The 16,504-nt window shown below is 53.7% G+C and overlaps 1 protein-coding gene across 1 annotated transcript; it reads left to right on the top strand.

The window, feature by feature from the left end:
- The first annotated feature begins 422 nt into the window (after positions 1-422).
- On the top strand, positions 423-14,044 carry GMNC (geminin coiled-coil domain containing). The gene is made up of 5 exons (XM_086942615.1): positions 423-503; positions 7,563-7,728; positions 8,947-9,032; positions 9,393-9,509; positions 12,128-14,044. Exons 1-5 carry the CDS (start codon positions 423-425, stop codon positions 12,758-12,760), a joined length of 1,083 nt encoding a protein of 360 aa, XP_086798741.1. The 3' UTR covers positions 12,761-14,044.
- Positions 14,045-16,504: the final 2,460 nt, after the last annotated feature.

Here is a 16,504-nt window from a genome sequence, read left to right as displayed (position 1 = left end):
TTTTTATCTGAGTGAGAACTAACAATGTCTTCTTTAAACTACACAACACAAATATATTTATAAGAAGTTTATTTTATGCTTAAAAGACTATGCAATAATGTTTAAACGTTTACGCAGTCCCTTTTATCACATTTAGAACAACTTCTTGGAACATCCATAACTGTTATTTTGAGGTAGGAAGGGGGAAATTGAATATTATTGCACACATGTTGTGTTTGAGAGTGTGTGTGAGCTGCGACTGTCTTTTCTGGGCTCCCTTCAGCAAGTTCAGTGTATTTGTGTTGGAGTGTGAACAGTGGGCTTGGGTGTCCCCTTCATGTGGCTCCAGGTCGGACCCCTCCAGATGACCCCTTCTCCCCTCCACTTTATCATGTTCTGGGGTTTCCCCTTTAAGTGTCGCAGGGTGGTGACGTCACGGGGACATGGCTCTAACCTTTCAACTTTTCCAACATGGCGCCTTTCGGGCAGACTCTGCTCCAATTTCTGGGGTTTTGGATGAAATCGTGAGCCTCAATGCGTCTTTGGTGCGCCAGGGGGTATTGGGTGGAGAGGTGGGGAGGGCTCCTGCTCCTGGCTGTGGGGCACATGATCCGGGGGGGCTTGCAGAGCCTCGACTCGACTCTTTCTCCCTTCCGGCGCCGGGCTGGGAGGATGCAGGGACCCAGGGTACCAGTAAGGCTGGCGCATCAGTGCGCCCTGGGATGGTGCCTCCGGACACAAACAAATATAATGCGGTATCGGGCCTGCGGGGGGGTGGGGGTGGTTGTTAATTGGCACTCGGTCTCAAAGAGCCCCTAAACTCTCCATGAAGCAGGCACCGGCAGGCTGTGCGTGCGTTCAACGGACAGAGAAGCACAGGGCGGGGCAGCGCATCTTCCTGAACCGGGACTGGCGCAAACGAAGACGGGCCCTTGGCTGAGGAGTACAAGCCACCAGTGGCGCTTGGAATGCCCGGGTGCGAGTTCTAGGGGTGTGGCGCGTCGCATGCTTTCATTTGCATTGAAGAGGGGGGGGGGGGCAACGCTTCGGAATAGCGAAGAGCCCGAGTGCGCCCCTGTGTGCGACGAGAGTAGGTACCATGGCTAATGGCTCAGCTGTCCCGTCCTGTGCAAAACCCCACCGCATGTGATCTGGAGCACAGGGTGCCCGTGGCTGATAGATGCCATAAATGGGGCACAGTACGCGTGGGCAGAGGGCGCCTAGAGGAACTGAGACAGCTCGGGGCACTAGGCACCTGCGGTTAGTGTAGGAGCAAAGATGGGTACCACAGGGGTCGTGCGTTTCTCGGGCTGAAGTTGCGCACGGAAACCTGTGACTACTGGAGTACAGACAACCTTGGCGTGTAGTGAGGGTGGGCACAAGGGTGGATGAGGGTGAAAAGTGGCGAAAGAGACTAGACGGTGGGTTGGCAGTGCCTACTGCCGGCACAGAGACCAGGGGTTTCATTCTGGATACAGACCAGGTGCCTGGCTCCATCCTGGGAGGGTACCTCATGGTGCGGCAGGCATCGCCTGCCTGGTTCTCAGCAGGGGAGGCCTTTACAGCCGGCTACCGTGGTTAGTCCAAGTGCCCGCCTTGATACCTGCTGCTGCCCCGTCAGTTGTTCCTGCAGCGGGCACCGGCCCTTCTTCAGGTCATGCGCAATGCCGCGCCTGGCACACTTTTACGCACTGGTGTATGCCTCCGCTTTCAGAAAAAAAATGTTTCGAGAACTTTAAAAAAAGCCCCGACAGAACTCTGTGTGTGTAATGCAGAGTGCCCAGGTCACGCAGGAAGACCCCACTCACAGCGTGTTGGGGTTCCTGGGCAGGGGGGGCCTGTTTTTGGAATGCCCTCTCCTCTGGGCCACCTTCGCTGGAGCCAATAATACTTGACCATTCCTTGAAAGATCGGACTGGAGACCTTTACTACTGACCTCCAATCGTGCCGGGTTCATGACAGATGCCGAGAGACGTGTCTTAAGCAGCAGGGTCCCTTGGCACGTGATCGTGGGCAGGGGGGCACTGCCCAGAGGGGCATAAGAGGCACCCGTTCATGCCAGTAGTGGTTCGTGTGACCATTTTCTGCTGCATGGCCTTGTCCCACTCTGCTTATGCGTGAGTTTTGTGCGGGATTAAAATCACCCCCCCCCCCCCCCCCCCCCACACACACACACACACACATACACAATGATAACAGCAAACACAATGATGGTTCATGGAACGTGAAAAGAGCATTTCAAACATAACATATGTTTAGCCCCCAGCCCCCCCCCCCCCCCCCCGCGCGCTGAAGTCACACCCAACTCATATTAAACATATGTATTCTGTTTTTCCTTTAATTTTAAAACGCTCACGTTTCTCGTTCACTTGTGTTTGTGCTTGAACAGTTCTGCGCGCACACAGATCACAAGGGCCTGTGTATACCACCGTGATCGGTGCTTTATATACGACTCAACATGCGCACAGCAGTGCTGCCCCCACACCTCGCATTCACGAACTGGTCCCCTGAACACACCTCGAGCCCCTGCGCACCCGACACTGGAGGCCTGTGCACCCAAACCTGTGACCTTGCGCAGAAAACACACACATGCATGATTGCACATGCATCTCTCCCACTCGCCCTCCCCGCTTCAGCGGTCGCTATCATCAATGGGGGTGAGCGTTTCGACCCCTGTCCCTCCCCAACCACCCGCACACACCGCACCGAGCACGCCTACGTCGTGTGAGGATGAACCTAGTAATTGTGATCAATGTAGGACAAATCCGAACCCTGTTCCTTTTCTACCCGGGTATTACCAGTGGGTAGTTAACTTGTATCGGTTGCTGCCAGCAACGCCCTCTGCTGGGCAGGCAGTGCGCGCACTCGGGGGCCATTGTCTCGTTGACGCGCACAAAGAGGAGGCCTTTGACGAAGCCTCATTTAGGTCACGGACATGTGTAATGCAGCATTTATTGCAGAGTAATTCAAGGCCTAACCATGTAATTTGACGAACAATGCGCGTCCCGCCCCCTCGGTAATTACCCTCAGCCACCGGGCACCTGATATGCGCCGAACCCCACCCCGCGCAGGGCATGCTGTTAACAGGAGGGTCGTTTGAGCTGCATTTCTCAAGGGGCGGCAATTTACCTTTTCCACAAAATGTAGGCAAATATGTTTGTAATGAGGCAGTTCGGGCTAAGAAAGCCCCGGTCCTGTCCTGTGCCAGCCCCAGCGAGGACGGCTAATGACGGCGAGAGGAAAGTGTTCTCAGGGGTGAAATCGAATCACATTGCAGATGCTAACCTGCCTGCTTCCCTCTGCTCAGACACCACACCTTGCAGCCCAGAGACCCCTGCTGCAGGGCTCGGGTTACAGCCCTTTCTGATATCTTTTACTGTGACAGGAGGCTGTGGCTTTCTTTAACAAGCCTTGGCTATTAATACCCTGTCTCTCTGCAAAATACATCGTTTAGACTCCGGGCCAGACGGGCATTACATGATGATATGACCCTTTTTGGCGTGTTCTATTTTAAAAGGGGGCAGCTATGTAAATGTGGTATGCCAGCCTTCTATGCCACCCCAATTCTCCTCAAAGAACAGAGATTCGACCCAACAAATTCACTCATCTCTGCCTCGTATCACATCATTTAGTTGCACAGACATGGTTTTGTGTCTGCGTTGCATTCACGGCGCCCTGTTCCCACTGGCACACACGTGTGCTCTTGCGCTTATTGTCAGACACCGTGTGCTCGTTCTCACGGAGGCTGGCAGTGGGAGCTGGCCCTGGAATCCACCCCTCCCCCTGGAGTGGTTGGGCCCTGGGTAGTTCTGGTGGCCAGAAGTTTGCTGTTTGCTGACGTCACCAGTCTGACAGCTCTGCACCAAATCAGAGGGCTGGGATTGCTGGTGCGCCCTGGGGCGTCTCAGGGGCCGCTTTAGAGCCGGGCTCGGCCGCCAGCCTCCTCAGTCTCTTTAAGCTCTGTGGCTTGGATGAAACCCAGCCTGCTGCTGCCTGGATCGCCCCCTCCGCTCCACCATGGTAAGTCCCCCTCGCCCCCCGCCAGCCGGGCGATGGAACCGACCCCCTCAGTGGACTCTGCAGGTGTTTCGACTTTTGGAGTTTCCAGTGGCTTTGCTTGCTCGGCGCCTTCTTTTTGGAGGTTTAGGTTTTGAGATTTTTTTGTGCTTGTTTTTTGTTGGGATTTTGGCGCTGGGCAGATCTCTCCAGCCACAGTTTGGGCTCGCCCTGGACCAGTGTGTGGCCAGTGTCACTGGCTGTGCCGAGCTCGTGCACCGGGAGGTGCACCCCGTCTACCCACCACTATTCCCAGGTGCGCTGCTCTGGAATCGGCACACTTTCAAGAGTTGGTGTGGGTTCAGCCTGGTGCCAGCCACACTCAGCCGTTTTTGGGGCGTGTCGCCCCCTTGCCTGTCCGTCCATTTGTTCACTGTTACTGGAGTATAGACCAGTGGGTGCTGCGCGGCTGGTGCACATTCCGAGGGAGCTGTGGTGTGCTGCACGTTTGTGTGAGTTTGATGCTGTTTCGCTGTACACTTCTCAGCGGGTGGTGGGCATTGGTTGGTGCTGCCAGTTTATGAAGTTGGGGTGCGGGATCACCTGCGTCTGGCCCTGCACGCGCTCTAACGTGTAAATTTAGGAGAATGTGGCGTAACCGCCTGAACTGCCGACTTTGACGCTGGAGAACCCAGCTCGAGTCCCGGCTTCGGCTCAACATCCTGTGATTCTGGGCAAATCACTTACTCTTTCGGTGCCTACAGAACACAAGTGTGTCCTGGTGTAATGTCACTGGTGCTCATTTAAAGCGCCTCGACGCCTTCGGGTCGAGGTGGCACAATACCAAACTGCACAAGAAGCAGATGTCGTGAGTTTGCCTGGCATCAACAAAGTGCATGACAGGTAAGGTGTCAGCGCTGTGCGGGCTCTTGGACCTCGGTGTACCCTGTATCCCTGCGCCCTGTGCCATCGCTGCAGTGGCCTTGGACCCTGCACTCTGTGCCATCGCTGCAGTGCCCCGTGTCCCTGAAGCCTGTGCCATCGCTGCAGTGCCCTGGGACCCTGCGCCCTGTGCCATCGCTGCAGTACCCCGTGTCCCTGCAGTCTGTGCCATCGCTGCAGTGCCCTGGGACCCTGCACCCTGTGCCATCGCTGCTGTGTCCTGGGACCCTGCACCCTGTGCCATCGCTGCTGTGTCCTGGGACCCTGCGCCCTGTGCCATCGCTGCAGTGGCCTTGGACCCTGAGCCCTGTGCCATCGCTGCAGTACTCTGTATCCCTGCACCCTGTGCCATCGCTGCAGTGGCCTGAGACCCTGTGCCATATATTTGTGAAAAAACAAGGGCCCCCTGGTAAGGATGAAAATCCTGGGTCAGGGAAAATATACAATGTGAGGGTAACCACCCAGGCTATTTGTATAGCAACCACAGGCTATATATTCAACTGCAACATTCCCAAGATCAGAGAACTTAAACCATAACACAAACAATAAAATTGATATCAAAATTGGTGTATTTTAATAAAAACAGGGATAAATTCCTTTTACAATGTAAATATACAATTATAATGAATTGATGATAAAAAGTGATATATTTTATATTTAAGAAAACACAAATTAAAAAAAACATTAGACGGGCATTGATACATGTGCTGTCCATTGTTATTCTGGCTGTTGTATATGAGTCTAAGACTAAGACTAAGAGTCTTAGACTCATATACAACAGCCAGAATAACAATGGACAGCACATGTATCAATGCCCGTCTAATGTTTTTTTTAATTTGTGTTTTCTTAAATATAAAATATATCACTTTTTATCATCAATTCATTATAATTGTATATTTACATTGTAAAAGGAATTTATCCCTGTTTTTATTAAAATACACCAATTTTGATATCAATTTTATTGTTTGTGTTATGGTTTAAGTTCTCTGATCTTGGGAATGTTGCAGTTGAATATATAGCCTGTGGTTGCTATACAAATAGCCTGGGTGGTTACCCTCACATTGATTATTCTGAGACCCTGTGCCATCACTGCAGTACTCTGTATCCCTGCACCCTGTGCCATCGCTGCATTGGCCTGGGACCCTGTGCCATCGCTGCAGTGGCCTGGGACCCTGCACCATGTGCCATCGCTGCAGTGGCCTGGGACCCTGCACCCTGTGCCATCGCTGCAGTGCCCTGGGACTATGCAGCCTGTGCCATCGCTGCAGTGCCCTGGGACTATGCACCCTGTGCCATCGCTGCAGTGGCCTGGGACCCTGCGCGCTGTGCCATCGCTGCACTACCCTGCAACCCGCCGCCCTGTGCCATCTCTGCAGTGGCCTGGGACCCTGCACCCAGTGCCATCACTGCATTGGCCTGGGACCCTGCAGCCTGTGCCATCGCTTCAGTGCCCCGTGTCCCTGCAGCCTGTGCCATCGCTTCAGTGCCCCGTGTCCCTGCACCCTGTGCCATCGCTGCAGTGCCTTGTGTCCATGCGTCTATGCCCTCAGTGCAGTGCCCTGTGTCCCTGCAGTGCCCTGTGCCATCGCTGTGTCCCGGCGCCCTGTGCCCCCGGGGCAGTGGCCCGCTCCCTTAGCGCTTGACTTCCTCCTTCAGGGCGCTCCATCCCGACCCTTCAGTTAATGACTGACCCCGCCCCTAATTGCTGTTCCCCTGAGAGCGCACTCAGCCCCGCTCTTGTCGCTCTGAGTGTAAGTGGAGGGAGGACAAGTGTCCGTGCAGCCCCGCCCCCGCTCGGTCATGGCTGACGCTGCAGGAGTGCCATGGGGGGGGGGGGTGGGGGGGCTTGGGTGGGTATGACCCCCCTCTGTCATGGCTAACGCTGCAGGAGTGCGGGGGGGGGGGGGTATATTTCCTCCCCCCGCTTGTTCACGGTTAACGCTGCAGGAGTGCCGGGGGGCGCTTGGGTGGGTATGACCCCCCCCCCCTTGTCATGGCTAACGCTGCAGGAGTGCCCGGGGGGCGCTTGGGTGGGTATGACCCCCCACCCCCCCTTGTCATGTCTAACGCTGCAGGAGTGCGGGGGCGGGGGCTTGGGTGGTGTGATTTCCGTCAAGCCTCCGGGGGAGCTGTTTTTAGCAGCGGGAGCACGAGGGGGTGGTAGGACAGTGCTGGTACCGGGCACACCGGTGCTTTCGGGCAGTGCCCTCGGGCAGCCGGACACCTTCGGCACGAAATGGACTGGCGAGGGCAGTTTATGTCCAGCCTGGACTCGGGGGTCTTAGAGACGCCCCCTCCGCACGATGCCAGCGCCTCTAAGGACAGAGAATATAACCGCGGCGCACTTCCGGTGTTTGAGGAGCGTGCATGCACGTGTTGTTGAGGGCCCCTGGCCCCTCGGTGCTGCTGTGTGTGTCTGGGACGGTTGTACATTTGGAGATGTCTCATTCTGTCCTTGCAGCGCTCAGTGTCTGCATCTGTGAGTGTGTGTGTGGGGGAGGGGGGGGCGGTTGGATAGATACAGCGCCGAGTGGGTGTTTGCAGCCTCGGGGAGCTGTAGTTTAGGCGCTTGTGGCATTAAATGCATCCTTTGTCCGCTGTCTCCTCTTGACTGCCCCCCTCTCTCTCTCTCTTCCTCTCCGCAGAGTGCCATTCTGTCTTGCCAGGACCAGTACTTTGCGGGGGGCTACGACTGCCCCTTCTACCCCACGTCAGAGGCCGCTGTGGACGTCTCCACGGAAACCATGCTGTCTCTCTGGCCCACCGGTATCCTGGACAACAGAGACAGCCACTGCGAGCCGGAGACACAGGGTGAGTGTCCCATGCGCCACATCCAGCGCTCAGTCAGACACGGGGTGGGAGAGACGCGCACACGGGGTGAGTGTCCCATGCGCCACATCCAGAGCTCAGAGTCAGACACCAGTCAGGGTGGGAGACACGCACGCACAGAGTGAGTGTCCCATGCGCCACATCCAGGGCTCAGAGTCAGACACGGGGTGGGTGAGACGCGCAGACAGGGTGAGTGTCCCATGCGCCACATCCAGGGCTCAGTCAGACACGGGGTGGGAGAGACGCGCACACAGGGTGAGTGTCCCATGCGCCACATCCAGAGCTCAAAGTCAGACACGGGGTGGGAGACACGCACGCACAGGGTGAGTGTCCCATGCGCCACATCCAGGGCTCAGAGTCAGACACGGGGTGGGTGAGACGCGCACACAGGGTGAGTGTCCCATGCGCCACATCCAGGGCTCAGTCAGACACAGGGTGGGAGAGACGCACGCACAGGGTGAGTGTCCCATGCGCCACATCCAGAGCTCAGAGTCAGACACGGGGTGGGAGACACGCACGCACAGGGTGAGTGTCCCATGCGCCACATCCAGGGCTCAGAGTCAGACACGGGGTGGGTGAGACGCGCACACAGGGTGAGTGTCCCATGCGCCACATCCAGGGCTCAGTCAGACACAGGGTGGGAGAGACGCACGCACAGGGTGAGTGTCCAATGCGCCACAGCAGAACGGAGAGACACTGACCAAGAGTGGGTGTTCGGGACTCCCCACCGGCCCCCTTGCAGGGGCAGGATGAAAAGGGGGCAGGGGAGGGTCGCGTGTGCGAAGGTCACAGGTAGACGAATTGTAGGACGTGAGCTGTGGGACTAAATAACGGAAGGGGGCTTGTGACATATTGCAGGGAGGGGTGAGGGGGTGTAGCGTGAGATATTCGGGGGTAGTTTACTGTGGCGAGTGGGGGACGCGGTGCACGATGGGATTGGTAGGAGAGAGTAGGGTGGGGTATAAATGGGTGGTTGAAGTGGCAGCAGGGTGGAGTTTAGAAGGAGGGCTGCGACTTGTATCTATCTCATTCAGACTTATGGGCCATCCATCTATCCATCCATCTATCTATCTATTTGTCTGTCCATCTATTTGTCTGTCTGTCTGCCTATCGCAGCCACCCTGCTGGAAAGGCCTCGGTTGCAGTAGTTTCTGTTCAGAGTTCGCCTCCCCTCTCACCGCCCCGTTTCTTTCTTTGCAGAGCCCTTCTTCGACTTGGGGTTCAGCGTCCAGGGGGACTATGGCTGGGGCGAGCACATGTCCTCGCAGCTCTTCGCCAACAAGCAGGTAAGGGCTGCCCGCGAGGCCTGTGCGTGACGTGGGTGTGTCCTGCCTTATAATTGCTCCATTTTGCACCTGATCTGCCGCTGCACTCCCGGGGGTCTTTAATAACAGCCCATGGGGAGGGGGGGGGGGTGATGTACTGCTCGTTACCTGCCCCCACCTTATGCTTTAATAGAAGTCCTTTATCCCATGTACTAGCACTGATGACGCGCATGACAATAGCACCTGATTGGCTGGCATTAGAGCTCTGTGTTTGCCTGGGTCTGGTGTCCGCGCTTCTCTCATCCCCCCTGCCTCCTGGCTGGTCGGAGGTCACAGCATAGCGCCTAGACCCATATTTCACCGCAATGTTTGCACTTTCAGCTACAAGATACCCTGGTGCAGAAGGAGGAGGAGCTGGCCCGGCTGCACGAGGAGAACAACAAGCTGAAGGAGTACCTGACCTCCACCTACGTCAAGAGCCTTGAGGAGCGGGCCAAGGTATGCGCGCAGGGCCGCGCGGCGTCTCATGCTTCTAGGGTCGAACATGGGCAGAAGCAGGCTGAAGGCGCCTGAGGGACGGCGTAGGCCCCTGGCGTACCCCTGCATGTAGACGTGTTGTTACCTACACTGAAGTGCTTCAGCTCCCGTGGTGAGGGGTGTGCGTGATACCCCGGGGCACCCTGGAATTGTAGGGCCACCCGCTCCCGCGGTGAGGGTTGTGCGTGATACCCCGGGGCGCCCTGGAATTGTAGGGCCACCCGCTCCCGCGGTGAGGGTTGTGCGTGATACCCCGGGGCACCCTGGAATTGTAGGGCCACCCGTGCTCCTGAACGTAGATATAGGGGGTTAATGGTAGTGTTGGGGGTTTGCAAGGGGACAGGTGCCTCCAGGCTGGTGAATGCACCTGCTGCAGAAGCCCTTTCGCTCTCCGGTGGTACACCTGCCCCTGCCCCCTCCCTGATGACAGGCCTCGGGTGGGGGGAGGGGGCCCTGGCTCGCAGGAATGCCTGGCACAACAAAGCCGCGCATGTCTTTGAAGTCCCCGGGCCTGCATTGTGCTCGTATCTGCCCCATCTCACAGCGGGGCCATTAACTGAGCACAGGGCCCCCTGCAGGGGGGAGGCTGTTCACACCTCTCCGGCCCAGCCAGACCTGAAACCCCACTCCAGGCGAGACAAGCAGCAATTACTGAGCCACACAGAGCACGCACGACTGCACGCCGCTACTCCCCCCCCCCCTCCCGCCACGCACCTCTTAGGAAGCCATTACACCCACGGGCGCACGAGGCTTTCACCTGCCGGGAGGAGCCGGCGTTAATCGGGAAGCTGCTCGTATCCCCTGATAAGACCAGGAGGAAGTCCCTCTATCTACCTCTGCAATCAGGAATAACCCGTGGCCTCTCCCGCCTCTCCCGCCACACGTACCACTCTCTGCTTTATAGCGCCTCGTGCGCGCCTCTGCTGTTTCTGGCACTTGGAGAGAACGCTCCATTCACAGAGGGTTTGCTGTGACTTACTCTCGTAGTAAACCTGGCGTACTCCCGTATTCCAAGAGTCAGGCGGGAGTAAACCACACCGACCTATAGTTAAACCGTGGCTTGCTGGCCCAGTTTGAAGTGCAGTTCAGGCCCGCGCGACAGTCCCGAGGGGTCTGAAATCCGGGGGTGTCCACCCTTGGTCTGCGGAGGCTTGAGGTGTGCGGATATCCCGTGAGCCAGTGAACAGTTACCTTCGTGATTAAATTAACTCTTCATTTTTATGTTCTCCCATTTCAGTGTTATATTTACAAACAGCAGCCCCCGCAGTCCCAGCGGCCAGTGGACAATGCGCCATGTGTCTAATTGAAACAAGACAGACATTTTTCTAAGTGGGAGAAATTGCAGAAAAATGTTCCATATTTGGAACATTTTTGCAGAACATTGTTCTGCTCTTTAAATTTCTCTCATTTAAAAGAATGGCTGTAAGTTTGAGTTCTGCAATGATGACACATATGGCGAAAGCTATGTCCTGGGCTACTAGTGCATACGACGCACACTCTCTGTCACCCCTGCACATATATTCCACACATGTTCATATATCCCCAAAGAGCATACTCTCTCTGACACACGTGGCAGCCCTGTCATAGTGCCCCTAATCACAGTATTTTGTTCAAACCATAGTATACGGTTCTAAGGCCATTAGTGTTAAAGTCGATGAAGATGGGTGGGCGAGGGGGCGTCTGATAACAAAGCACAAGTTACTTCGCCTTCAGTAGGTCTCAATGATTTTCACTGATCAGAAGGAGCTCTCACTGCAAAAAAGGTTGGAGACCCTTCGAACAGAGCCCTCCCCTTTCCTCTGGGCCTTCCTTCAACGGGCCTGGGAACAGGCAGCTGTGGTTCTACTGAGGAAAGTGCTTGCATAGAGCCCCCCCCCAGTATCTCTGGGTCTTCCATTGCGTGGTCTGTGGGTTCACCCACTGTGTGCCTGTGGAGAGGTGGCTTAGAGAGACCCCTCAAGGCCTCTGGGTCTTCCATCGCAGGGGTCTGTGAATCAACCAGATGTGTTTCTGGTGGAAGGTGGCTTAGACCGACGCCACCCAGTACCTCTTGGTCTTCCATTGCAGGGGTCTGTGGATCAGCCAGCTGTGCTTCTGTGGAAAGGTGTCTTAGAGAGACCCCTTTGGGCCTCTGGGTCTTCCATTGCAGTGGTCTGTGGATCAGCCAGCTGTGCTTCTGTGGAAAGGTGTCTTAGAGAGACCCCTCCAGGTCTCTGGGTCTTCCATTGCAGGGGTCTGTGGGTCAGCCAGTTGTGCTTCTGTGGGAAGGTGGCTTAGACATACCCCTCCAGGTCTCTGGGTCTTCCATTGCAGGGGTCTGTGGATCAGCCAGCTGTGCTTCTGTGGGAAGGTGGCTTAGACAGACCCTTCCCAGTGCCTCTAAGTCTTCCGTTATATGGGTCCAAGGTCCGGGCAGCTGTAGTCCTGGCAGAAGGTCGGTTATGCATGTGATGGGAAGTTTGTGGTATGCAGGGATGATGGTGGGGTGCTCACAGCTGGAGTCAGGGATATTATGGTTGAAGCGGCTCTTGCATTGCAGCAGACACGAAAGTGACCACTTTCCCTCTCTCCTCTTGCAGAAGCTGCTGTCTCAGCATGGCAAGAAGATAAGTGACGTCTGCCGGGCTGGGAAGAGGAAAGTGAAGGAGACGGACTGCAACACAGCCCTGAAGAAGGCCAGAAGAAACCTTTTCACAAACTTTACTGCCAAACAGGAGCAGGCCACACCTGTCAACACCTGGGTGCTCCAGACCTTGGGCCTCAAAGATGTGGACACCATTGATGAGTCTTCCTCAGTTCACTACAGTGCCTTGACCTCTGACCTTGTGGACAGTATTGAGGCCTACCAAGGAACCCCGCCGGAGCCTATGGACTACAATGTCAGCCACGACTCCCACTTGGGCTTCGATGCCGTGCACAGGACCCCGGTGCACAAGTGCGAAAGCTCCTCTTCTGGAGGGGAGTCCCCTTACCTGCACCCCTGCTCATCAGTAGACAGCAACTCCACAAGCAGCCCACATGTCAACGCCTACGGCTCCTCACCCTACTATGCCTCTGATGTGTCTCCCAATAAAACGGACATCGCCTTCTCCACGTCCCTGAACCCCCATCGCAATGTCAAGACCCACACCTTTGCCCAGGGCCAGGCGTTCGTGCGCAGGGACGACGAGGGAGGGTGGAAGTTCACCTGGGTCCCCAAGCAATCTGATTGAATGAACATTGGCTGGACTCACTGCCTTGAACTTTGAGTTTACAAAACCTTGCACTTGAAAAGGACCCTGAGGAGAAGGAAAGATGGGGCCTTGCAGATCTCTCTGTGAGTGGACCATGGGGTCTCACCTATGGTGTGGGGGAGGTTTCATACACCCAATGAATGCTGTCCCCAGCCCACCATCTCCCAGGGCCTTTTCCAGATTCCAGGTGAAGATGCAGCTCGTCTTAGGCCTAGCCATGGGACACGTCCATGTTTGTGTACAGATGTAGTACAGCGCTGCGCTGTTCCTCCGCACACACACTGCCTTCGGACAACCCCTTCCGCTTTTTGTCCACAGACTGCCTGCTGACTCAGATGCAAGGATCTCAGTTTCTAGACAATTCACTTCCTCTGCTACCCCGGAGTGGTCCTTTTTGGGCTTCCCATGGTGAAAGTAATTCTACCTTTCTGTACAGTACAAAGAACAACGTAGACCTGCCTTTATCTTTCCTGATTGTAAACTGCCTTTGAAAACCTTGTACCCTCATGGGCTTATTGTTGAATGCTCCCACGCCAGGTATCACTATGCAAGTGTGACTTTCTGAAATGCCTTCTGCAAACATAAGGGTGCCTCCTGGCAAATACAAGGGCCGCCTTGTACTTTATGGAAGTAAGGTACCTCATTGTCTGTACTGCACACTGCCTGTCACTGCCCGCCAGCCAGCGGGTGGTGGAACAACTCTATACTGCACACTGCCTGTCCCTGTCCCTGTCCGCCAGCCAGCGGATGGTAGAACAGCTCTATACTGCACGCTGCCTGTCACTGTCCACCAGCCAGTGGATGGTAGAACAGCTCTGTACTGAACACTGCCTGTCCTCTGTTCTGATTCCTTCTCAGGTGTGGTAGCTCAGTGACTCCATCGTGTCCACTGCCTTCAGAGTCCTGCCTCCGGTCCCCTCATGTCTGCTGTGCTCTGGGTGTTCCCAGATGTCTTGTTGTATGCTGTGTAGAAGTGCCCATCCTGCTGTGACTGGAGAGTGTTCGGTGTGAAAGAAATAAACATCTGCTAAAATCCAAAGCTGTGTGAACCTTCCCATCTTGTCTGACTTGGCTGTGCTGGGGGAGGCTAGCGATATCTATGTTGATGCCATAAGGCACATATGTTTAGCAGGTTGAGTTTGCCGAGGACACACCTTGGTTGGTTATTTTTTGGGGGGGAACTTGCAGCACAGTGAGGTACTCCTTGATGACAAAGTGCAATCACAGACCTCTTGGGTGCACCTTGGATTCTGGAGTGAAGACACATGACTGGACTCCAATCTCAGCTTTATGCAGCAAGCTACCACTCTTTCTGCCACATGCTTTGGGCTAATGCGCATGCTGAGAAAAGTGCTGCCTCTTCTTCCTTTTGAAGCCCGCAGAATAATGGTTCAAGCCATTATCCTGTCCCGTCTGGATTACGGGAACTCGCTATATCTAGGTGCCCCCGCATTCACAATCAAAAAGCTACAGGTGATCCAGAATGCTGCAGCCCGCCTCCTGCTGGGCCTCAACAAACGAGAGTCAGCCACCACTGCCCTGAGGAAACTGCACTGGCTCCCTGTTAAGGCTAGAGTGCTATTTAAATCTCTTTGCTTTATGCACAAAGCTATGTGGAAGAATGCCCCTACTATGATCTGTTCCTTGGCAAAACCCTATCTTCCTCACAGATCCCTAAGATCCAGCACTGCCTTTCTGGCTACTGTCAGTAAAGTCAGACGGACAAGATGGGGCGGACGCTCCTTCTCCTGGAATGCCGCGAAGGAATGGAACTCCCTGCCCACCTCCCTTCGCAGTGAACCTAGCCTTCTAAAATTTCGGAAGGCTTTGAAAACGCATCTGTTCATTTAATCTCTTCCTTTTTAGTATGACGGTACTTAGCGCTACGAGGCCTCCGGGTTGTTTGCGCTCTACAAAACCCGATTAATAATAATAATGACCAGGCTGCAGGAGATAATTGGTAATGTTCTGGTGGTGGTTATAATGTCGATTGTACAGCTACTCACTCCATTCTACGGTGGATGTTGTGTGTCACACTGGTACTTCTGCCCTCCCCATTGTCACAGTTCTTCGGTGTGGATATGAAAACTGTTTCTTGACTTAAGAGGCGCTGATTCTTCGGACAGTGCAGTGCAGTTCATGTCCATAAATCATCGACCTGACCATGTAGCGCACTAGCCTTAACCAACTAAATAACTTTACAATGTCATCAACTTGAAGAAAGCGGCAATAAGTAATTAGCCAAGAGAACAATAAAAAACCTGAACAGATTTCACTACACTAACAAACTTCTTTGTGAAACTAGCTTTGTGTATCCACCCCTAGAACCAAAACCAGACTTATTAAACTAACAATACCATTCATAGTAAGGAAATTGATTGAGCTATTGATTGTGAACAGGCTGCCTCTAGCCAGGCTGATAACCTGATCTCTGAATTAGCTGTTTGCCAAATACCTCCTTCTCCAAGACAGATAATATGAAAATGATAGTAAATTCACTCTACTGCAAGAGCAATTTTTAGCATGTTTGAACATAAACAGTGCAGCATTTTAGTAATTTTGCATCCACTAGCAGCTAGGATTCTTCCAGTGGGCCACACAGACACATTATGGATTTGGTCAAAACCAATTACCTGAAGCTGCTGTGACGTAGGATTAGGCTAATATAATGTCAGACATTTTTGATCCATTGTTTTTAGAAATCTATTTGGCCATTCATGAACTCATGTTGCTCGGAACGCGTTGCTCTGTAAACCAGACTTGTCATTGAGTACCTACTAGAAGCAGAAGGGACCATGGGTTTTAAAGAGTGACTAAGATCAGTTACCTGATGACTTTGTCACTGTGCATGACGAGATGCCCACTGCAACCCAAAGGAAAGTAAACATTGCCCTGCCGGCTCTGTTGCTATGGTTACAATGAAAACAATTCATTCCATCCATGGTGCATTTACGTACACAGCCTTTCCACTAGTATATTGAAGAAAAAAAACTTGTCTTTGATCCCATAATGACAGTAGTGGGTAAAGTCAAGTTTTTTCACTTAAAACTACAAAATCAAGCTCTGTAAGAAGATGCCCAGCACATGTGCGTAATTTGTGATAGATCACTTTATTTGGCTGCCATAAAAAAAGAACTGTTCCACAGTAGAAGCATGCTGTACACAGAAACTACTTGTTGAGTCAAATTATATGTGGTTTTCCACCTGACCACTTCAAAGTATAGTTGTCTCAATGACTCATTTTCTGAGCTGCACCACTGCCATTGTGTCATCTGCAAGTGTGTTGTGTGTGCTTTTAAGAAATACTACATCAATAAATTGTTAGTTCTAAAATTGTGGTAGAATAAAGCTGGTCTTGGCATTATTGGGTTAACTCACTCATTTATGGTTTTGTGCTGTTGGGTGGTTAGCTGTACTAAAAGAAAGTGGTCTCATAAGTTTACTCATATAAGCACACCTGCACTTCAAAAGCCTGAATGCATGCCGAGTCAGGATTGTGGGAGTGGCTTGAAGTGAGGCTTGGTGCAGGCTGTCTGATTCTTGCTTCAATGCTTCCTCTTTTCATCTGGCCTGTTGATTCCACTTTACCTGCCAGTGGTTGCAAGACTTGTTCCTGGGGTGTGTCATTGCAGTCTTACTGCATGATCTGGAAATTAGAAAGTGCATTGTGTCAAGCAAAGTGCAGAACTGCTTCATTAAAAGTAGTGGGTGCTGGCTTATAAG

Source organism: Lissotriton vulgaris, chromosome 11 (genome assembly GCF_964263255.1).
Source record: "Lissotriton vulgaris chromosome 11, aLisVul1.2, whole genome shotgun sequence".
NCBI lineage: Eukaryota > Metazoa > Chordata > Amphibia > Caudata > Salamandridae > Lissotriton > Lissotriton vulgaris.
Note: the sequence above shows the minus strand (reverse complement) of the source record. Positions and strands in the feature narration are given on the sequence as shown.